The sequence below is a fragment of the Dicentrarchus labrax genome, unplaced genomic scaffold (assembly GCF_905237075.1).
Source record: "Dicentrarchus labrax unplaced genomic scaffold, dlabrax2021, whole genome shotgun sequence".
Classification (NCBI taxonomy): Eukaryota; Metazoa; Chordata; class Actinopteri; family Moronidae; genus Dicentrarchus; species Dicentrarchus labrax.
Genome location: NW_026136720.1, coordinates 1,347,584 through 1,371,350, shown reverse-complemented (window position 1 = coordinate 1,371,350; position 23,767 = coordinate 1,347,584). Strand labels below are relative to the sequence as shown.

General features: G+C 42.6%; 1 protein-coding gene across 2 annotated transcripts in view; it reads right to left on the bottom strand.

The window, feature by feature from the left end:
• The window catches only part of itga11b (integrin, alpha 11b), a 34,003-nt gene continuing 10,236 nt past the window's right edge, over positions 1-23,767 (bottom strand). Inside the window, exons 2-30 of one of the 2 annotated variants that reach the window (XM_051380805.1) lie at positions 22,814-22,925; positions 17,567-17,676; positions 17,279-17,370; positions 16,888-17,002; positions 16,666-16,793; positions 15,826-15,974; positions 15,602-15,746; positions 15,332-15,497; positions 14,875-14,945; positions 13,002-13,146; positions 12,719-12,867; positions 12,087-12,230; positions 11,805-12,008; positions 11,584-11,714; positions 11,253-11,425; positions 8,295-8,434; positions 8,057-8,167; positions 7,778-7,863; positions 7,491-7,695; positions 7,287-7,385; positions 6,126-6,202; positions 5,474-5,557; positions 5,261-5,372; positions 3,874-3,987; positions 3,700-3,786; positions 3,519-3,629; positions 3,339-3,434; positions 2,271-2,384; positions 1-1,643 (exon numbers count right to left, since the gene is read on the bottom strand). In XM_051380805.1, coding sequence (XP_051236765.1) covers positions 1,563-1,643; positions 2,271-2,384; positions 3,339-3,434; positions 3,519-3,629; positions 3,700-3,786; positions 3,874-3,987; positions 5,261-5,372; positions 5,474-5,557; positions 6,126-6,202; positions 7,287-7,385; positions 7,491-7,695; positions 7,778-7,863; positions 8,057-8,167; positions 8,295-8,434; positions 11,253-11,425; positions 11,584-11,714; positions 11,805-12,008; positions 12,087-12,230; positions 12,719-12,867; positions 13,002-13,146; positions 14,875-14,945; positions 15,332-15,497; positions 15,602-15,746; positions 15,826-15,974; positions 16,666-16,793; positions 16,888-17,002; positions 17,279-17,370; positions 17,567-17,676; positions 22,814-22,925 — 3,551 coding nt within the window. In that variant the 3' untranslated portion in view covers positions 1-1,562. The remainder of the gene's footprint in view (positions 1,644-2,270; positions 2,385-3,338; positions 3,435-3,518; positions 3,630-3,699; positions 3,787-3,873; positions 3,988-5,260; positions 5,373-5,473; positions 5,558-6,125; positions 6,203-7,286; positions 7,386-7,490; positions 7,696-7,777; positions 7,864-8,056; positions 8,168-8,294; positions 8,435-11,252; positions 11,426-11,583; positions 11,715-11,804; positions 12,009-12,086; positions 12,231-12,718; positions 12,868-13,001; positions 13,147-14,874; positions 14,946-15,331; positions 15,498-15,601; positions 15,747-15,825; positions 15,975-16,665; positions 16,794-16,887; positions 17,003-17,278; positions 17,371-17,566; positions 17,677-22,813; positions 22,926-23,767) is intronic. The other variant, XM_051380806.1, reaches the window with a different exon arrangement.

The window sequence follows — 23,767 nt, the reverse complement described above, 5'->3', positions numbered from 1 at the left end:
TACGTTTCTTCTTTATTCTTTATTCCAATATGAACACAAATAGTGAACAAGGCGTACATCCACTGTAGAAACTCTACTGCAGAAACAATAATGCCACTATCCTTATTAATTCATACACAAGTTTATATTTACAAAAAAGTTCAAGTTTGACTTTATACAAAAAAAGTGCATCAGATATAAATTTAGAAATAATATACAATATGTGTTCGTAAGATGCATTTACAATTTCCATTAGTATAAAAGAGGAAAATCAGCCGTAGGTAGTCTCGTGTTGTCTCTTATTGTCCTCAGACACAGTGTAAAAGACACTTATCACTTTTATTTTAACAGGTCTCATTTTTTTCTTTTCTTATGAAATCGCATCAATAAACTGCAACATCATGACATCATCATATGGTTGGACAGAGAGTTTAATGCAGATTATTACTATAACAGAACGTCAGCCGCAAAATCGGTAGGTGTATAAAATGTGTCCTGACCTACAAAAAAGCCTTATCGTAAACCCAACAGGAAGTCAGCCATTTTGATTTATTGACCAAGTTGTATGCAGTTTTTGTCATTTTCATGTGCTGTATTTTAACAAACTCCTGGGGAATTGATTGGATCGACTTCAGGTTTCAGTGCAATCTAAAGACATTCATGATGAAAACATAATTGCTTCGTGGTGATGGCTGATTTGTAAACAGCGAGCTAGTTATTAGCATGGAGCTAACGGTCCAAATAAAATATAGGAACATTGCAGATAGTAACGTTATTCTAAATATGATTGTCAGTTATTTTACAGCGTTCAGTGTTTGTCTCTGTTGGCCGACGCCCAGGATGATGCAACAGGACACTGACTGCAGTTCACTGAACGACCACTGGTGGCGCTGTTAGCTACAGTTTAATGAACGACCACTGGTGGCGCTGTTAGCTACAGTTTAATGAACGACCACTGGTGGCGCTGTTAGCTACAGTTTAATGAACGACCACTGGTGGCGCTGTTAGCTACAGTTTAATGAACGACCACTGGTGGCGCTGTTAGCTACAGTTTAATGAACGACCACTGGTGGCGCTGTTAGTTACAGTTTAATGAACGACCACTGGTGGCGCTGTTAGCTACAGTTTAATGAACGACCACTGGTGGCGCTGTTAGCTACAGTTTAATGAACGGCCACTGGTGGCGCTGTTAACTACAGTTTAATGAACGTTACATACGGGAGCTTTAAGTAAGATTTTAACATGTAATTGAGTTTTTTTACTTTCTGCTTACTTAGAACATGGTTTGAGGACGTGGCTGAGTGATTGATTAATTGGCTGATTGGCTCACTGTAACTGGTAGAGCCTCTGGCTGGGGGGCGGGGCATCAGGGTCCCTGAGTGACAGGTGGAGGCTCGTGATGCATTCAGGTGATCCTCATCAACCCATGAAGTCACCATCAGGAAGTGGTCCCACAGTTAATGGTCCCGTTGTGTCTCTAAGTGCCTGTAACAAGTCAGTGATTCAAACCTTTACTGATCTGATGTTGTGACTTTATAAGTTGACGAGGACCGACTGAACTCAGCATCGCTGTCGTCCACACTTTATAGCTCCTCTGCCGCCTTCCCATTGGCTACAGGCTGCTCCTCCTCCTCCTGTCTCCTCTGTCTGTTGAAGAAGCCGAGCTGAGCAGAAAACAGACACAGATTTATGGTGTGAAATCGATCTACGCTCACTGAACTCACATTAAACCTCACGGACATCATAAACTGCCGAATTCTAGCTGGCAAATGTTATGATTAGCATAATTAGCATTAATAATCAGCTATATGAACAATATTTCAGCACCTGCTTGGCTGATTTGGACAATATAGGAGTGGGTTATTGAGGAAGCTGAATCCATTAATAAATACACTGGACCTGCATTTTGAAAACAAGATGTAATATTTCTCCAAAGTTCTGCTGTGCAGCAATTTGTCAGATTGTTTTATAACATGTAATATAAATAACCTCAAAATCATCAAAGTCGGCCCACTGGGAGTTGAAATATGGCCACTTCCAGTTTAAACATCCATGTTGTATTATTTAAGTGTCAGAAATAGATTCAGCATCCCCAATAAACCACTCCTATATTGTCCAAATCAGACAAGCAGTTGCTGAAATATTGTCCATATAGCTGATTATGATAGTATGCAAATGTGTTTGCAAGTTAACACCTAAATGCTGCCAACACACACTGGACATTTCCAACGTACATAACCTTAAATAAGTTACACATTGATCATATGAGTGTGAGTGGGAGGTGTTTGTACCTTCCACAGGGCCAGGACCAGTAAGGCCAGTAGCAGCAGGCCTCCCAGTGAGCTCCCCAGTATAATCCAGACGGGGACGCTGTAATCCTCCTCCTTCCTCAGCTCCAGGATTATCTGAAAACAGTCATATCATCACTGACTGCATTTAATTTCTTCTCCCTCTGATCAATCAAACACATCACTGCCTGTAAATAATCTCAGATATTAAGATACATACAGTAATAATACCTTCTGACAGCAGAGGGCAGCAAACCTCCACATCCAGTGTAATAACACTGAGTCTAATCCTTATTTACAGACTTTACTGTAAACATTAATAAAAAGTTGATATGATATGTGAGATTTCCTCCAGCGTGTATTAAGACACATGTACAAACAGTCTGACTGGAACAATAAAATAATAATTTCCACATTAAAATCCTTAAAAATGAATCTTCTACCTCATTAAACACTTCAGAATCTATAAATATGCAAATGTTCATTTCTAAAGTTTTCCTGCTGGACACAAGATGTCTCCTCCTTCACTGACGTCTGTCTGAGCACTGCTGGATCTCACTGTATGAGCTGCATACTGGACCACAATTCACTTCCTACTGTTCGTGATGTCACAGATGATGCTTGTATGCCACGCCCCCTAAAATCAGATGTTCAATGAGCTCATAGAAACTTTTACTTTCAGCAGACGAATGTTAAAACATCCTTCTGGTGTCAAACTGCACAGACGTCATTCAAACGTCACACTGTTGGAACAAGAACTGAGTTATACACAGCTAGCTGGTTTGCTTATTTACATCAATCTTCTGTACATAGATATGCTATGTGCTAAGCTAATCTATGTGGAAAAGACATCTTAATCAGCAAAACTAGCGAATCTACATCAATGTCGGCTAGTTACATCTGAAAGTTAATGTGAGCAAAAGACAATAGATGTAGATCAGCTAGTTAGTTAGCTCATTACATCCATTGTTACCTAGCCCCTTAAAATCAGATGAGCACAGATAAACTTTGGAACATGAAACATGGACTTGGACTTTAAGAGCAGAAATGATTTGTTGGTGAGAGTTTTACCTGTCGGACAGGTCTGTCCTCCTGGAGGAACATCGGACTAGACGCTTCCAGCTGGACGGAGGCAGCAGTCAGCAACTCCAAAGACCTGAAGCTCACCTGAAACAGGTCGTCAGTCGTCTGATTGTCACGCAGTTAAAAAGCAAAAGACTGAAGTGAAACTGAGATTCCTTGGAGACTCACGGCGAGCAGAGTGGGAAGATGCAGTCTTCCTCTGAGCGTCACCTTCAGCTCTCTGGAGGCCGGCAGGTTCAGTCTGCACTGGACCGCCATGCTGGTGCTGGTACTGCGGTTCTGACAGGAGAAAACAAAATCTGATTCCTGGACGTTTCTCCGGACTCGCTCTCAGTTAACTCAGTCTTACCAGCTGTGACAGGTGAGACAGGTCCTCAGCTGTGACCTGATTGGTTGTTCTGGGTTGAGGCAACGTGCAGTGAGACCCAGCGACCTGCTGAGAGGAAGAGGAGGAGCCTCAGGTGTGACTGTCGTATGTTTTTATATATAAAGTCCTTTTTTAAGACGTATTTGCTCTTCGTACCTGCTCGATGCTGTAGTCTGTGACGTTCACTAGCTGGTTCCCCTGCCGGGTCACAGCCCAGATATCAGCCCTGAACAGGAGGTCCTGCACGGAGAAGATTCCCAGGTTCTGGATCTGAACACAAAGTAAAAACACACTCAAAGACATTCCTCCAGTTATACTGTTATTGTTTCCTACATTTCCCAGAATTCCTCGCTCATGCACATTAAAGGGTTTTGTCCTGTTTTGGATGATTTGGACAAAATGGAGAGTAAGATCAGTGACCCGTTATGCAGCTACTTCATCATCTATGTCTCGGTGAATTAATGGTCCGTGTATGTTTTGGTCATTGGATTTTCCTTTCAGTAACGGGTATTAAAAAACAGAAAACGGTGGTTATTTGATTTTCGTTTTAAAATACAAAAATTAAAATTGAAATACAATTTTCTTTTTCATGGTCAAAAAGGGATGAGCGAAATTTAAAAAAATATTTTCATCATTATTGTATAATGAAAATGCTTCACCCATAGCCTGGAAATATTGAGCAATATGTTTTTACAGTAGCTCAAATATATGAAAATATGCCACTTGGAGGTACAAATATGGGACTTTTATTGTTGAATTTCTCCAAATTGGTACAGTAAAAATACTTGATATTAAGTATGCTTGTAGTCTCATATGTGTAAAAGTCAGTAGCCAGGAAACACTGAGCAATATGTTTTTACAGTACCTCAAATATGGTCAAATATGCAATCTCTGGAGGCATAAATATGAGGCTTTTATTTTGGCATTTCTCCACACTGGTGCAGTAAAGATACTTGATATAATGTGTTTTTTATTCATCAGGGGCGCATGAAACGCTTTAATGTAACATATTTTATTTTAAATGTAGGTTCGCATTATAGCTTACTGTTCTAAATACCTTTATTTTGAAAACCGGAAGTAAATACGCTGTTTCTCCGCATTTACCATAATGCTGAGAATACTTGTACACTCGAAATTTAAGTGCGGCTAATTTGACCACGGAGATCGGAGTAACGGCTGGATTAACCGCAGTCTACTAGCCTACTGTTTCTTCTACACAGCACCGTCCTGTAAATGACAACATCCGGTCTCAGAATATGAAACAACAGGACTTTTTTCCGTTTCTGTTTTCTAGTGATTTTATTTTTTGTTATATGAAATAGAAAATGGAAATTGAATATTTTTAATATTTTAAATTTTTTATAAAGACGGTTTTATTCTGTTTCTGTCCACTTTGAACTGTGTTTTAGGGATTATAGGTAAAAATAAAAATGACTGATTTTGTCAGTGAAGTCTGGGTTGATATCTAGAGGCAGGTGAAATTCATATTTGTGTCTTTTTGAATTTAACTGTCCCTGAAAAAGATTGTGTTGTTGTAACTCACATAATAAGTGAGGTTGAAGGTGGGAGAGCTGCTGCCTGGTTGGTCCCAGGATGAAGAGGAGGAGGAAGAAGAGCTGTCTGCTTTGATCTCAAATCGAGGAGGGTTGGGGTCTCTGATGGAAGAAGAGAGGCAGAGTTTCTTTCATTAAATATATAATAAACTATACAGCATTATTGCCAGGAAGATTAATAAAATGATTTCACTGCCACTCACCTGGTGAAGAGGAGGTCGGTTTGGTACTTCAGAGGGAGGAAGATGTCATTGATGTTGTCGTCTGGGTATCCCTCTTCTCCCTCACTGATTAACACACACAGACAGACTTGTGAGGATTTATATTAATTACCTGGAATCTAATCTATAATCTATAAACACAAACTAAAGCTTAGACCCTGAATGTACTGGTTCACCTTTAATGGACCTGCTTGGTGTCCCCATATGGGAGTGAGGTCCCCACATTGTGAGTACCAGCTACATGTCCCCATATGGAAGCTGAGTCCTCACAATGTAACTGAGATTATGTCTGATTACATACAGAAACATATTTGTACTTTTATTCTAACCCTGATTGTAACTCAGTAATTTTAACCCTAAAACACAGAAAAAGTGACAAGTAAACAAAAATGTCTAAAAGGCAACTCTATAAAATAATATAGATTTAATCTTGGCAGCTAATCGACCGTTTGTAAGCCCGACCAGAATTTACAATCCTTTCATTCATTCAGACTAAACCTTTTGTTGGTTTGAACTTTTAAAAAGATCCCTGTGTGAATTAAATCCCGTCTGAACACCTCTTGTTTCAACAGGAAATACATCACATTATTAAAGATATTTGAAAAAAATCAAGTATTGACATCAGATGTCTCACCTTGTGGTCGCCATGGCGACACGTACGTGATCCAGGAAGACAGAACGACTGAACTCAAACTCCAGACGGAAAGATACCTGGACAGGAAGAGAGCAGGTTGCTTTTCAAAATAAAAACTGAAACAACATTTTATCTGATTAAATTACTGGACAGCCTTTAGTTGCTATATACATATATATATATGATATATATATATATTAGCAGTGGTTCAATTTAACATTTATTCAGTACAACTAGTACTACTTTAGTATTTTCTCTTCATGACATTTTCTACTCCAAATCAAAGTGATAGATTAGATTTTTTCAACCAACTAAAACAGTAAAATCCAGCTTTTACATTAATGCATAATAATCTATTGATATCACTTGCTTGCTAACATTATTGCTAGAAAATATTATCTGAGTGGATATGTAAGTTGGCTAATTTTAGCTTCCCCAGCTAATGTGATCCATGATACTAACTTCTGTATTCTGACAAACGGTGTTGATTTTAGCCAACAATAAATGATGTAGCGGTACAAAGCTAACGATAGCTTTCTACTAGTACAAAGCTACCCCAGGATGATGCTCGCCCGCGGCTACAGACTGTGTACACAGGACGCTGTCTTCAGTTCACTGAGCAGCCACTGGGGGCGCTGTTAGCTACAGTTTAATGACAGTCACATAGAGAACGTTTACGGACATGTTGCTGTAACACGTGAAGCGTTTTGTTTTTGAGGATTTGCAGATCTTCAGACTGAAGCTGTGTCTCATGCCTTTCCCTCCGGCTGCGTCTCACCTGATCCAACAGTCTCGTTAAGAGGAAGCCGACAATAATCTACACCACAGTCTGGACCAATAAACTGGACTGTATTCAGACAGGCCTCTGTGAAGCGGGCCCTCGGGGGCCAGGCAGTGGTGGGCGGGGCCGTGATCATGTTTACAGGACGGTCGTTAGGCTAATGAAGGATTTCAGTCAGTGGCTGTCGGTCGCAGCGTATTCCCGCTCTGTTTAATGACTATCATTAGTCTGACTGTATAACAGCTGTATGATGGTCTAATAATCACTAGCTGTGAACTGACGTTTCACTTTGTTCTCTATGTTTTATGTTTGTTTTTATGTTTGATGAACACCACCTCGTACTGACTCATTGAGTCGCAGTTTGTGGATGCAGCACCAACCTGGGACAAAGACTTCATGAAGGGAGCGCTGATGTTACAGCTCCTCTGATTGGCCAGCCTGTCCTCGGAGTAACACTCAATCTGAATATCAGATTGGTCCTGTGGGGAAGGGGAGGAGCCTAATGAGATATTGCACTTGTTGCTGAATTGATCCAAAACAATTACATCTTTAATTTTTAAAATGTCATATTATTTCTGGTTCACCTTGACGATGAGGCTGGAGAACAGGAGGTTGGAGGAGGTGGAGATGTGGATGGCGGCTCCATAGGCATTCTCTCCCTGATTCTCCAGTCGGGCAAACACCACCATCCTCCTCCGCCCGCTCTCCACCACGTACACTGAGCCCTGTGACGCCCCCTGATGGCTGCAGAGTGCCCAGGCGGCCCGGTCCCTGGAGCTGCAGAACTGCCTTCAGGTGAAACACAGAGACAATTTCCTGCATTAGACATATGATAATAACACACTTGTTTGTTTATGAAGGTGTTACTTACTGAACATCCATGAGGTCAGTGTGACTGTGGAGGATGAGGTCGGGAACGCAGGTATCTTCCTGCTCACAGCCATTCCAGAAGGGAAGCTACGGCAAGAAACAAACATTCATTCATAACCAAAAGGGGCATTCATGACGATCCATCCAATAACAAATATTTGTTAAGATTCAGGACCTCGTTAATACCTGCTTGCTGGTGTATTTTTAAGTGTGACACATCTATAAAAATCACCACCATAAAACAACAAAATCAACATTGCCAAACTTATCACTCTTTCACCTCGGTCCTCACGATGCTCGGCCAGTCCGGGTCCAACACCGGCCCTTCGTCTGGGCTCTGCAACCCTGTCTCCAGGACAACTGCGATGGGACGTCCGTAATCTGTCGTCTCCTGTTCAGAGAAACATGTGAGTGACGTATGTTTTGTATTCAAGTATTCGACTTTTTGCTTGCTGGGAGATTTGGATTGTTTCATGTTTGTTTTGTGTGTTGGGGACGGGAGGGAGGCTGAGTCTGACCTGGATGGAGAAGACGAGGCGTTGGCAGCTCTGCCTTCCGGCCTGCAGGAACAGAGTCCTAGGCTGCTGTCGGTCTGATTCGTCCAGAACAGCTCGAGGAGGAAAACGCCTCTCATCCAGCAGCAGACTGTACCAAGCAGCTGGGAAGAGGAGGAGGAGGAGGAGGAGGGGAAGGAGGAAGAGGGCTTAAAAGAGGCAAATCAATCCAGTCTTATCCAGCTCAAGATTACAGACTTTACAGGTCTTTCAGGTGATATAAAAGCAAGTGATATCACCTGTTGAGTTCATTATGTTTCCAAATGTTTGAGTTTCAAGGCATTTTCTGAAAAGTTGGCAAAGTAAAACTTAAAGTAAATGTTTCCATCCACTATTGTTACAGACTCCCCCTATTGGACGTAACAAGATTACATAACCAATTCCCAGTAATACATCATATTTTCTCTGCTTCCAACTTCACATTCATGCATTTTTAATAAGTTTTAAAAGGGGTTGACATGCAAGAAAAGTCCTTGGTTGGACTCAAACCAGAGATGTTACAGTTGCATAGTACTGCTTCCTATACCACCAGGATTTTTTTAACAGGAAATGTAGGAAGCAGAAGCTCGTAGAGAATCATCAAAGAACCAGACTACAAGACTAAAAAACACAGTCCCAAACTTTTCAAGGAATCATTTTCCAGGACTTTTCAAGGACATTTTCCAGGAGAACTGCCTCTAGGAAAAAAGGAAAACACTTGCTCACGAACACTGAAAAAAAAATCTTCTCTATTAAAGAACATTTACAGTTCGCAGTTAGCTGCAGGTCAGTGCTGTAGATACAGGTCAAAAGTCTGTATTGTAGATACAGGGCAGAGTATGGTGCTGTAGATACAGGGCACAGGTCAGTGCTGTAGATAATGCTGGCACACATCCCTTTACCTTTATTAAAGAGTATTGTTTTAAGACAGACCTGAAAACATGTGAACTTGTCCTTTAACAACAACGAGAGGTCTGACAGTGTCACCACTGTCGTGTGGAGCAGCTGTCTGTTGATGTGGCAGTTTCTATTTGTCTGATGATGATTAACAGAAGAACTACGTGGCATAATGATTAAATTCTGCTGTTGAGTCCAAATAAAATACACACACAAAAGTAATGTAATCTCTTGTTTTTTTAACAGGGTTATAACTTTCTTTGTCATTGATTATTAAAGTGATGCATTTCCTGCTTCCTTATTAGCTGTTGGACTGCAGAACTCGTTCTCGTCTGTTTAACAACTGAACTTTTGATTTATGAGCCACAGAGAGCTGAGGTAAGCTGCTCTGGTCCAACACAGTTCATGTTAGAAACGCCACGTCTGCACTTTCAGGAATAAACTAGAAATAAAATCTGAAAACTGAGGTTCAGACCCATGTCCTCTCTCCGTCCACTGAAGCGTGTTTGTTCGATACCGTGTGTGTGCGTGCATCTGTGCATCTGTATGTGTCTAATCTGGTCCAGATGATCTGGGGAGAGGATGAGGAGTTGATGGAGAGAAAGAAGAGAGGGAGGTATGAAGTGATGGAGGGAGGAGGAGTGACACGGTTTAACTGTGGCTGGCTGGAGTTAGCATGTTAGCGAGGTTTCCATGCAGCCGGCTCGCACATCTGAGACCAATTACACAGAGACACGACAACGGCCTCACAAAGCACTGTGGGGAATCTCTGCTGCGAGCAAAAGACCACGACAAGACTTTCCACATACGGCCGGTCGCAACGCTAAACATCTGGATGAATCTGGCGCTCTCGTTGCAAACGTCCACACAGCTGGAAGACCAGACAGCTGTTAGAATTAAACTCCTTCCTTTATTTATTATCCAGACACAGTTAAATATTAACTTCCACTTCTCTACAGTGGACGCTGCTGAATTCAACCACAACCTGCTGGGAGTTAAAGGTCCCATATGTAAGATTGTGAAACATTTTATTTGTATGTATTGATCAGTGTATTGATCAGCAGTGAGTGAACAGGTTGTAGTGTAGCTTTGTCCCTCTGCTGTCTGTGGACTGATCTCTATGTGTCTCTATGTAGGATGAGGGTCAAAGGTTGTGACCTTTATGCTCCCAAGTGCCAACAGTGGGCAACACAGAGTCCAACACAGAGTCCAACACAGAGTCCACAACACAGAGTCCAACACAGAGTCCACAACACAGAGTCCAACACAGAGTCCAACACAGAGTCCAACACAGAGTCCAACACAGAGTCCACAACACAGAGTCCAACACAGAGTCCACAACACAGAGTCCAACACAGAGTCCAACACAGAGTCCACAACACAGAGTCCAACACAGAGTCCAACACAGAGTCCACAACACAGAGTCCAAAGTCAGAGCTAACATTACTGCAAAGCTTGTGGGACATATTGTCTGATTGTGCTGTTAGCTGGGTAACATTAGCTTGCTTGCTAACACAGACGATTTTCTAGCCAACATAGCAAAGTACTGTCAGCTAGCTTCAGTCTCTCTGGCTGTTTGCAGGTTACTTTTTTGGCCGGCAACAAACGTTAGCTTGCTGGCTTACATTATCGCTAGCAAAATACAATCTGAGTAGATTTGTTTATTGGTTCATTTTAGCTTCCCTACGATAGTTTTCTACTAGCCAAGAGCCTTGCTTGCTAATGTAGACAAATTACTAGCTAGCTAACGTGGCAAAGTCAGCTAGACTCTAGTTCACAGGAAACAGAGATAGTCGGAGAAGGTTGTTACGATACAACCCGTTCACTCATTGCCAATAAAAAGTGATTAATACATCAAATAATAATGCTCATAATCTTACATATGGAACCTTTAATCTTTAACAGTAATTAATTTGGGCCTGAAGCCGACCTGTTTGTGAAAATATCCCTGCACTCGGTCTGGTTTGCAGATGTCGGATTGAATCTGCAGTCACTGTAATAATCAATAAATCTGTAGAGAAACTGCTGTGTCAGCCTCCCACATACCAACATCTGTCCTGCTCTTCGTCCTCGTCTTCGTCCTGGAGTCCAGACTCAGACAGACCGTCACAGACATGCAGGTGACCTCCTTCCCTCCTCGCCGACAGTCTTTGTTAAAGATGTTGACCTTCTCAGGTTCAAAGGTCAGTTTGGCCTGAATCCGCACCACACCACGAGACCTGGAGCGAGGGAGCACACCATCATCAGGACTGAGTCTGTTTACAGGTTACTTCAGTACATCTTAGGGTTAAAGCTAAAGTGGGTTGAGTGTGAGTCTGTACACTGATGGATCATTCACAGGAGTTTATGTGTGTGTGTGTGTGTGTGATGGTCTGACCAGATGATGACAGCAGCTCCCAGCGCTCCCACGGCGAGGTCTACGAGCCCGTCTCCATTGACGTCCAAAACACCGTGAAGACTTTGGCCGAAATACTGCAGACCGGCAGAAAACCCGGCTGCAGACAGACGCTGGAGAGGAAAGGGAGAGAATTATTTGTGTTCCTGGTTCAGTTACCTGTGTGAACTGGTTCTGTTACCTGTCTGAACTGGTTCTGTTACCTGTCTGAACTGGTGCTGGATGGTTTTGTCTTGGCCATAAAAGACATAGACCGCCCCCTGGTGGTCGTCCTCCAGCGGCGCTCCCACCACCAGCTCCCTGAACCCGTCCCCATTCATGTCGGGTATCTGAGCCAGCGCCGAACCCAGCCGGGAGTTCTGGGAGTGGTCGGTAACCTCCAGCGCCCCCTGCAGGACGAACGACGTCTGGAGGGAGGAGGTTCAGTTTAGCTTTGTGATGATGACGTGTGGTTTTGCGGTAAGACTGAACAGGTGTGTTCGTACCTGTGGGGTAACAGAGTAGAGGTAAACCTTCCCTCTCTCCCAGCCCTGGCTGTAGAACATGGGCGCCGCCACCAGGAGAACGTCCGTTTGTCCGTTGCCGTCTACGTCCATTGATAACAACTCACTGCCGAAATACGAACCGATCTGGAAAAAGACCAAAACAAAACATGAGAAACTCGTTTGTATCAGTTCACTGTTGTATATTAGAGGAGTTTGCTAAACAGCTAAACAGCTAAACAGCTAATGACAGCGCATAACTTCCTGTTTTAAGCGATGACTCGAACTGCATAGAAACTAAAACCAGGGTCTGAAGTGGACTCGTACTGAGTCAACATGACTACCCTTTCTTCATATTGACGCTTCCTGGTGAGCCTATGTACGCAACCAGCGCCTGCGTAACTATTAGCTTAATGCACATTTTTTTGGTCCAATTAAGGCACTAAACTAAAGCAGCCACCGTCTCATTTGCCAACCACAACATCAACAACAACGTTAATGTTACGTAGACCAAACACGTTGTTCAGTTCTCAGCGTATGAAGCTGTTAGCTTTTGCATTTTGTGCAGTGGACCTGCGACAAAGGACACTCAAAGTGAACAACCATCAAAGTGAACAGGTGTGTGTGAGTGAGACCTGCTCTCCCAGCAGCGCCCGCAGGATGGTCAGGTTTCCGGTGTTCTTCAGGGTGAAGACGATGACCTTCCCCGTGTGGTTGAACCTCGGAGCTCCGGCCACATAGAGCTGAAAGCCGCGAGACGAAATGAGCGAACCCACCGAGTAACCTGAAAACCAGAAGAGAAACAGAAATGGACCGACTGATCTTCACAATGTCTTCAACATATATTAGCCTAGCATGTCGCATATCTAAGTACAGGAAAAGAGGAGGTTGCTCAAACTACAGTACAGGTTGTATTACCCAGATAGGCGCCGTGGTTCTTCAGCTCCTCTGGAAACTCGTCCTTATAGGAGGATTTTGGTGGGACGACTTTTCCATGTTTAGTCTCCTTCAACACGGCACCGTTCCAGTCGTAGGCGCCCACCGCCCCGAGCAGAATGCCGTCCTGAGGACAAAAGAGAGCGATTTTATAGGAGATCAATATAATGTCACATATAACGACGTAAAAGCTTCCATATGGAAGATTCAGCCAATGAGTGAACGGGGTGGAAATGTAACCTGAATTCCCCAGAGGGTCGGATTTTAGATAACTAATGTTAGCTTACATTTACAAACGGCCGCCACCCACCACAACACAACGAGTCCAAAGTCAAAGCTCACATTACTGCAAAGCTTGTGGAACATATTGTCTGATTGGGCTTTTAGCTGGATAACATGGACGAATTTCTGGTTAGCTAATGTAGCAAAATACTGTCAGCTAGCTTCATCCAGACTCCTGGAGCTGACTGACTGTAGTTCACTGAACATCCACTGGTGGCGCTACAGTAAACTACAGTTTAATGACAGTTACACACAGAAGCTTTAAAGATCTGCTCAGTGAGCAACTTTTATTCGGATTAATTGAGCTCCGTCTTAGAACACAGTCTCCAGTTCAGTTAATACACTCACAGAATAAACTTTAAGTAAAAATCCTGTTTTTCTTTCAGCATTTCTGGTAACAATAATAATAATTTACAGTCTCTGAAACAACAACAGCTTCAGTATCGTCCTTAAACTCAGTCGAACTGTCTCACAACACGTGTGCGCAGTCAGTCAGATGAACTCTGGCGGTCGTAAAGTCCAGATATGAAAGTTATTAAAGTGTTGAGTCACAGTCTCTGCAGGCCAGTGAGTCGAGGACCACAGTGGATGACCCAATCCTTGGCGACGCCGGCGCCACAAAGCATCTCCTGCCTGCAGGACGTGACTCTGGATCTGCAGTTAAACGCTGCCTTTGTAACCCTGCAGGAGGACGAGGGGGACGGTGCTCCTGCAGGATGATACTGCGACAGCTGTTTTCCACATCAGGCTGACTTCTACCTGATTTCACCTTTTTTACCTTTTAATCCCGAAACCAAAGAGCAGGAAACACTTCACATATTTGTCTGTGTGTGTGATGGTTCATGGATGTATGAATGTGTGTGTGTTCCTTTGGCAGCTTTACGTTCAGGAAAACCATCTGCTCTGTGTTACACATAGAAAGTTTCCACGACACCATTTTCACTCCCTGACGTTGGAATTTAGTTGAGTGCGATTTTCCCCTGGACGAGAAACAACAGAAATATTTCTAGAAGCTTCTTATTCAGACTTCAGACGGCTGCCAGGACCAGACCGATACCTGATGTTTAACACTGATAGTTGAGTTTGATCTTTTGTGTTTCTGTTGGACTCCTGACAGAACTAGAAACTTAAAGTCTTCTACAAACAAAAGTAATATTTAATTAAATATTAATAATTAACATAATTGGATATTTGGATTAGGATACTGACTACATTTTATAACAGGTAATTAGTAATTGTAAATGATTATCTTGATAAAGTAACTCTTCCAGCCCTGACGACTCAATGCACAATATTTTATAACAAAGCTGAATGAAAACACTATTTTTAGTTATTAACTATTTTATGTAAAACACACAAAACTATACAGTTTAAGAGTCCAAATAACTGAAAATTAAGTCTTTATTTTATTTTAATAAAGGATGTGAGTACTTCTTCCACCACTGCCACAGCAGCTGTTGAGATACACAGACTGCTTCACTGACATCAACACACAGAATCTCATGTGTAAAATAATAATCCTGAACTAATAACAGACTGTATAATAAAGTAAATATGAATCAGAGTTACTCACTTTGACTAAATGTGAGGAGAAACCAGCCTGAGCCATCTGCAGACCAAAGCCTCGACCCTGAGTGCTGGTCCCTGCAAAACAAACATCATCATCGACGACAGGGAATAAAGTACTGAAGTGGTTTTATTGCCACCCCGCGGCTAAGTCGGTTAATGTTAGCTTGTGCAGATAATGTTAGCTAACGTTACTGTTAGCTGTCGTCTTACTGTCCTCTGTCTGTCTGTCCTCTGTCTGTCTGTCCTCTGTCTGTCTGTCTGTCTGTCTGTCTCTGAGGTTGTGTTCACTGGGAGGCTGCTGAGCCCCGTTCAGTTAGCAGTTAGCGGAGTTGAGCATCATCATTTTGATATCAAAAAACAAAGAAATTGAGTTCTTGTACATTCGTTGTTAAATATAAGAACAATATATCTTAAAGAGTTAAAATTACTTCTTTCATTTCACCATTAACGTGCCGACTGACCTTCCAGAGAGAATATTCTCTCTCCCAGCGCGTCCACGATGTCCTTCAGTGCCGACTCGTCCGTCACGTTGAAGAAGTGCTTCTCATCCGGGTCGCTGGCGATGAACTTGATCTCCTTCAGAAAGGCTTCGGGGTTGATTCCCCGGCGGTTGTAATAACCCAGAACCTGGAAGAGACAAGATGGAGCTCGGAGAAAGGCGGGAAGAACAGGAAGGAGGAAGTCTGAGGACCAGACAGGAAGTGGGGGGTATTTGAAGGGGACGCACTCACAGCGATGGCGTACATGGTGATGTTGTCTCTCTCGCTGTCGGTGACGGCCTGCAGCAGCTGCGGACTGTCGTGAGATTCTCCGTCTGTGATCACGATCATCACCTTCTGGGCGCCGGGCCGTCCGCCACGCCTGAACGCCTCCGACCTGCACAGCGAGGAGGAACAGTTAAAGTCGGGAACTCTGTGGGGTTCATTACTTAGGGGGGTCACGTTTTGAGTCGTACCTCCCCACGTTGATGCCGAGCGCCGTCCTCGTCTCCTCGCCGCCCCGCTGGTCGATGCTCCTGGCGGCCTCCACCACTTCCTCCACCGTCTCGTACTCACCCAGACTGAACTCGTGGACCACCGTGGAGCCGTACTGAACCACGCCAACCTGCAGCCGAAACACACCACAGCTCAAAAACCTCCAATGCTGCACCTGAAGGCATCACAGCACCAACGGTCTTCATCACAATTAGAACGATTGATCGATTGATCGATTCATTGATTGCTGTCAACTGTTAAATTAATCGCCAACAACTGTGATTATCCATTCAATGCTTTGCTAACATTAGCTAACTTAAGATGTGAGAAGGGTCAATTATATTAAAAATAGACAAAATAAAGTTAGTTAATTTTAAAAGTGGAATTTCCTTTAAAAAGGTACATTTAGTAAAAGTACGTTTTTATTGATCATTAATTTATTGACTTATTTGGAAATTTTTAGATAAATTTCACATTTTTAAATGTTAAAATTTGTGTTCTACTTTGTCCTCAGACTGATATCGAGAGGTTTGTTTAGTGACGTCTCTATAACTATATTAACGAGTGGAGTTTGTGTTCTGTTTCTAACCAAAAAGAAACTTAACGTGTGTGTTGACTTGTGAGGTCGGGATTTAACGAGGTCACAAGGTCAGCGGCTGTAAATTAAAGGGACAGGAAACTACAACAGACGTGACCTTTGACCTCATTGGCGGTTCCAACCCTGGTTTCATGTAAACTGATGATGACCACGGACACAGCTGTCAGAGGAGACACTGCTGATCCCGAGTGACGGTGATGGGTCAGGACTCTGGGGAACCCACCTGCGTCTGACCTGGGCCGATGTAGAACTTGTGCAGGATGTTGATGAGGAAGTCCTGGACCTCGTACCACGGGTAGATCGAGTTAGAACCATCCAGAACGATCACGATGTCCATGAACGTCTCACATCCTAAAACAAGATACAGGATGGATGATTAATGGATGATTAATGTATTAATGGATTAATGTATTAATGGATGGGTGGATGGATGTGTATTGATTACTCTGCAGGGCGGGTGTGATGGTGTGGGACAGTCTGAAGTTTCTGCTGACTCTGGAACAGATTCCTGTGCTGTACAGGGAACTTCCACATTCATGAGACCAGAGTGGCCCACAGGTCTGAGGACAGCAGGATGAGCAACGTCAGCTAACTGAAGGTGTGACTGGATATCTCTCTTAACTTTGAAACATCTTCAAAATGTGTCTTTCCAACATAGATTAGCTTAGCATATAGCATATCTAAGTACAGGAACGGAGGAAGTTGACTGAGGCTCAACTGTGATTGAGCACAGAGCATAAAGGGCGAGTATCCTTCAAACTAAGCCTTCAGTTGAAAGTGAAAGGTTGTTGCAGCAGACGTGGAAGCGGTTTCTCTGCGTTTTTAGTGTCACTCACCACGAAGCTGCTGTCCTTCGGGTTGGAGGTCAGCGTCATTCCCAGCCTCATCTTGTCTTTCCTCTCGGACACGTTGTCCAGAGAAAGTTTCCCTGATTGAAAACAGTCAGTGAACGTCACACAGTGGAGGTGGATGGTTCTTGCTCACACAGCAGCGTTCATTGTTAAACAGAGGTAGAATATGACTGAGAATGTGATATTAATTAATGTGTAAATATATTCATTTTGCTTTATTGTCTGTCTGTATCTGTGTGTGCAGCCTCGGTACAGACGCCCGCTGTGACTCACCCAGGTGGAGTCGGGTGCAGTTTGCAGAGTTCCTGGCATCCAGAGGACATCTGAACACATCACCAGTCTGCTGCTTCCCTGTGGACTCGAAGGGAGATCCAACCAGCAACCTGGAAGCACACACACACACACACACACACACACACACACACACACACACACACACACACACACACAGGGATGGGTTTAAAGCCCGCCAGGCCTCAGATTAAACATCCAGAGGGTGAAAATGCAGTTTAGGAAATGTCTTTGACATGTGACGAACACACAGAGCACGGAGAATAAAACATTTTGGATAAAATAAATTATAATTAAAGATATTTACACTATTATTTGTGTTTTCTTATTTTAATTTGAAGTTCTATAACTTTTTCTTTTTTTCCTTTAAATAAGCAGTAATTTTATGTTTTACATGTAAATTCATATGTTTGTAATTTTATTAATATTTCCATACATTTAAATGATACAGAAATAAACTCTGTAAACTTTTTTAAAGATTTGTTTCTGCTTTAATTTCATACTCTGGAAATAAAACCTTTTAATGTGCAGTTGGTGATGATTAACTTTCCCCTCCTGCACACAGAGGTCAGTTCAGTTTCAGCGGCGGTCATGTAAAGCACAGATCCTGCTGCTGCAGCGGGCGGGTTGTTAACCGGAGTAATCGCCACCACATGCGGTCTGGACGGCGGTTCTGGGAAGAGGAAGGCTGAGTCACATTCCAGAGGAGATGCCATAGTAGAGCGCTAACTTCCAATCTGCTAATGCGTCTGCCGTCCACATCAAACAGGGGCAGCGCTGAGAAACCACATCCCACACAGTCCACATCCTGCAGCCTGCAGCCAGAAACCTGCTCTGATCCTCTGACCTCACTCCATCAAGTCCTCAGCAGGTGTTAGAAAACCTGCAGACTACCTGCGTCTCCTGCTTCCACTTTATTCTCTTATTTGTCTTTTAATTACTGATTTCCAGTTTGTTTTTATCTCCTTTGTCTTTATACGTCTCCAGTGTCTGTCCAACACCGACAGGAAGTCCTGTTTTAGGTATTTTCAGGTATTTTATTGGTATTTTAGAGTTTCCTGAAAAACAATAAAAACTAGCCTTTTGTCTTCTAACTAGTTAACTAGCATTTTCCTAAGAATAGTAGAGAAGAATAGAATCAGACGTAACGTTAACGAGCTAACTAACAATTAATGTAACTAGCTAACAAATCTACGTCAATCATCAGCTAGTTACATCTAAAAGCTTATGTTAGCAAAACTGTTAGCTAACTAACAACTGATGTAAATAACTAGTTAGCTAGCATTTTGTTCTATAGCAAAACGCTAGGTAACAAGCTAATCCAGGTTAATTGTTGGGAAATCAATTACGTCTGAAAGCTATTGTTAGCAAAGTGTCAGTTAACTAGTTAGCTAATTTACATAAATTGTTAGTTAGCTCAACTTAGCACAACTAGCTAGTGTTCTCTCGGTGATTTACAGAGTTTGACAGCAAGTTTAACTACTTGTTAAAGTTGCTAACCGCTAATGAACCGCTGCTAACTGTATCTGCCGTTAGTCCGCGACAGAACCGGGCTCAATGAAGCTGCGAGAAAGTCAAATTTCACGTTAGCAGCGGTGGTTTAACTCTTAGAGGAGAAACCTTCAGCAGACCAAACCCACAGCATGAAGCCGGCTACACAAACACCGCCGGAGGTTTGACCTCGGAGGGCAGCACAGGTCAACGGGTTTGACCTCCGACATCAACAACATCCTCAAACACACACAGCTCAACGCGGAGGTCTACTTCAGTTTTATTAAAGTTTTCCAAAGGTTTATTTATTCTTCTTAATGCTTCTCGGCCGGCGCTGACGGACTGTAACGGCAGACGGCGCCTGATGAAGCTGAGATTCGGTTCGACTCTGATGCTGCGTTCCCACCAAAGAGTGAGCAGGTTTCACACAAAGTCAATGCAAAGACACGAATAGACACAAATAAACTTTGAGTTTGAGTTGAACATACTGAACGTATGTCGGGGTGTTTGCTGTGTGGAGGTGGAGGGGAAGATGGAGCTGCTGCTGCCCACAGACAGCTGCTGGAGCCGGAGCTTCTGGAGCAACAAACACAGTTTATAACTTTAACTATTAGGATTAAAAAGTAGATTTATCTTCACGCTCTGCTCAACCTGTCTGCTGGGAGCTACAGAGGTTCACCAGACAGAAAGGGAGAGTGTTGGAAATGAAGGAAGAGAGGACGATGGAAAATATGTGTCTGTTACTGATTCCAGAGATCGGTTTTACTAACAGAGCCTCGATCAACCAAACTCCATTCAGAAAACAAACATTTAAGAAGTTGTTTGCTTGTCGGCTTGCAGACCGATAGAGTTTGAATCATGATGTTGTTATTTCAGCCTCATTTTGATCCGTTTATTGACGTTAAACCACAGAAATATCTGATTATTTTAGGCTCAAACTGCCGTAAACCAGATTAAAGGGCAAATATTTGGCTTTGAGATAATAAGTCAGTTAATCGTTGGAAGTTTCTGAATATAATGAATTACAGAATCTTCTTTTTGGCATTAATGGGCTTCCATATGCTTCACTGTGCTGTAAGGAACCCAATATCTGCTTTATGTGAGTTCTGCTGGAAACGTTAATAAAATGTTTGTAGATGTTTGTTGGACGTGAAAATTTGTGAATTTAAACACACAAATTACTGGTCAAAAGTCATTACATGTAAAACATTGTAGGGAGTGTGTGTGTGTGTGTGTGTGTGTGTGTGTGTGTGTGTGTGTGTGTGTGTGTAGAGAGGCAGGGGTCAGAGGTCACTGGAGCCTGACGGTTTATGGGAACAAATAATATTCCTGGGAACAATCACGGATGAAAGCGAAGGATGAGCGACAGAAGACGAGGATTATTCCACCACAGTGAGTCTGTCTGGATAATGGACACCTGAAATGTCACCAGGCTGCGTAAAAAAACAACCCCCCCCCCTTTAAACACACACACACACACTGGGGAGGGGGGGCGATGGGCTTCCCAGAGGGAGGCTGGGGAATAACAAACCGCAGCACATAGTTTCCAGATCCAGCACTCCGCCTCGGGATGCAGGAGAAGCCGCTTGCTTTCAGAAACAAATACTTTCCACTTATTTACCTGCAACTTCAAAGGCTTCAGAGAGAGATTGTGTAATCCTGGAAGACTGCGAGGAATTCATCCCGGCTGGAAAACAACACGGACAACCGGGAATGTTGCTCAATATCACCTGCAGCCGCAGACGGGCGATAAAACGACAACAACCTCAGACTGATTTTACCTTTGTTTCTACTGCTGCTCTTTAAATGATCCACAGATTATATCAGATTAGATCAGATTAGATCAGATTAGACATCAGTTTGAGCTCAAACTAACTGGAGTGAAAGCAGTCGGGCCAAACTAATAGAGATTTATATTTTTTATTTTATGTCATAAATGAACAAATCTCAGATTTCTCTTCATCTCATCTAATTTCATTTTATTTTATCTCTAATCTCACTTAATCAAATATAATCTCATTTAATTTTCTAATCACGTCTAATTTCATTATATTACATCTCATTTCTTTACATCTTATCTCTTGTAATCTCCGTTTTATCTCATCCAATCTCATCTCATTTAATCTGATCTCACTTCATTTAATATCATTATATTACAGTTTATCCCAACTGATTTCATTTTGACTCGTCTCACTTCAACTTCTTTTATCCAACTTTATCTCAGGTAATCATCTCATCTGTTTTTTTTTTATTTACTACTTATCTCATTTTATCTCATTTATCTAACTTTATCTGATTTAACTTCCTCACATTATCTCGTCTCAGCGTCCGTCCAGCAGAAAGAAGCAGCTGGTGGTTTTAAAGAATCCAGCAGCAGGTTGGAAACATAAAGATGAAGGATGAGAGAGAAACAGTCAGACTGCTGCAGTGCCAAGGACAAACTGTCCAGGAACCTGTGAGTAATACGCTGTGTGTCCATAGGATCAGAACAAGATTAGCTAATCCTAATTTATAGCAGAAAGGACGATAAATAACCCCCGCCGCCCCCCACCCGCCGCTGCACAGATATGTTCCACTTATCCGACACATCGGGGTGGAAAACGTGTCGACCCAACATGATCCTGACAGCTCAACATGATTAACAGCCGTGAGCCCAACGGGGACACGAACCAACAACCAACTTTCCTGGAAATATTCTCACGTTCCCACAACCTGAAACCGGGTCGATGACAGAACCTGAGGGTCCAATAACTCCTGAAACCCAACAGCGGTTTTATTCTGACAGACGTTATCTAGTCCGTCTCTACCTGCAGGATCCTGGACCTGAGACTCACTGAGGCCTCTGAACGCTGTCTGTTCAGACACCTTAAAGCCGTGTTAAAAACGGAGTTTATAATATTTAGTTAGTTTATTAATTATTGTATTATGACAGACTGAGATTACATCACAACGTAGACGTCTGCAGTCGGAACCTGTAAACTTTACTGACAGTCGGATTTTAACACATCGCTCACCAGTTACTGTAGTTTCTTTAACGTCTGTTTATGGATTATATAGTTATATGGTTTCTATAGATGTAAACAGACCACTACAGACTGGTTTCTATAGATGTAAACAGACCACTGCAGACTGGTTTCTATAGATGTAAACAGACCACTACAGACCACTACAGACTTGTTTCTATAGATGTAAACAGACCACTACAGACCACTACAGACTGGTTTCTATAGATGTTAACAGACCAGTTCAGACTGGTTTCTATAGATGTTAACAGACCAGTACAAACTGGTTTCTATAGATGTTAACAGACCAGTTCAGACTGGTTTCTATAGATGTTAACAGACCAGTACAGACTGGTTTCTATAGATCTACACCGACTAGTACAGACTGGTTTCTATAGATGTTAACAGACCAGTTTAGACTGGTTTCTATAGATGTAAACAGACCAGTACAGACTGGTTTCTATAGATCTACACCGACTAGTACAGACTGGTTTCTATAGATGTTAACAGACCAGTTCAGACTGGTTTCTATAGCTGTAAACAGACCAGTACAGACTGGTTTCTATAGATCTACACGGACTAGTACAGACTGGTTTCTATAGATGTTAACAGACCAGTTCAGACTGGTTTCTATAGATGTAAACAGACCAGTACAGACTGGTTTCTATAGATGTAAACAGACCAGTTCAGACTGGTTTTTGGAGCTGGTGGATGATCAGTGAACTGGGATTCTCACCACTGGCGTCCTCCCGCCTCGTGCTGCTGGACTGTGTACCCAAACTGGTTTTCTTTGGAACCAGAGAAGATCTTGAAGTTCTTTGTGTCGAAGTTGAAGCAGAGCTGAAGATCTGAAAGAAGAAGACACAACAGGCCTTTTAGTGGTTGCCACGGTAACGTCAGTCAGGGCCCAGTAAAACCAGTCCACAGGAATGTACAGACTGGGATTGCTCTGTGAGAGCTGAAGGAAACATTGGAAAGTCTCTAATTGAAGAAGATGTGGAGGGAAAATGGATTCCATAAAACATAAATTACTCTCCATCAGTGAAAGATCTCCTGGATCAGACTTTCCTCTAAGAGCCCCTCTGGCCCGGAATCCAGATTCTGGTTCTCCTCAACGTTCCCACAGAAAATAAAGAATGAAAATACTAAATCACACACAGACGTTCCCGATATTCTGTCTTTCCCCACAGGTATGTGGACGGAATAATGGGAACACCTTCCCGTACAGTGGAACCAAAACTGACTGACGGGATCAACAACAAATACTGGAGAGGGTCCGATGCCCCCGGCAACAGTACTGTCAATCACATATGAATGAGCCGATCACAAATCAATGAGCCAATCACATATCAATGAGCCAATCATAAATCAATGAGCCGATCACATATCAATGAGCCAATCACAAATCAATGAGCCAATCACATATCAATGAGCTGATCACATATCAATGAGCCAATCACAAATCAATGAGCCAATCACAAATCAATGAGCCAATCACAAATCAATGAGCCAATCACATATCAATGAGCCAATCACAAATCAATGAGCCGATCACATATCAATGAGCCAATCACAAATCAATGAGCCAATCACAAATCAATGAGCCAATCACATATCAATGAGTCGATCACATATCAATGAGCCAATCACATATCAATGAGCCAATCACATATCACTGTATCTGTATGGA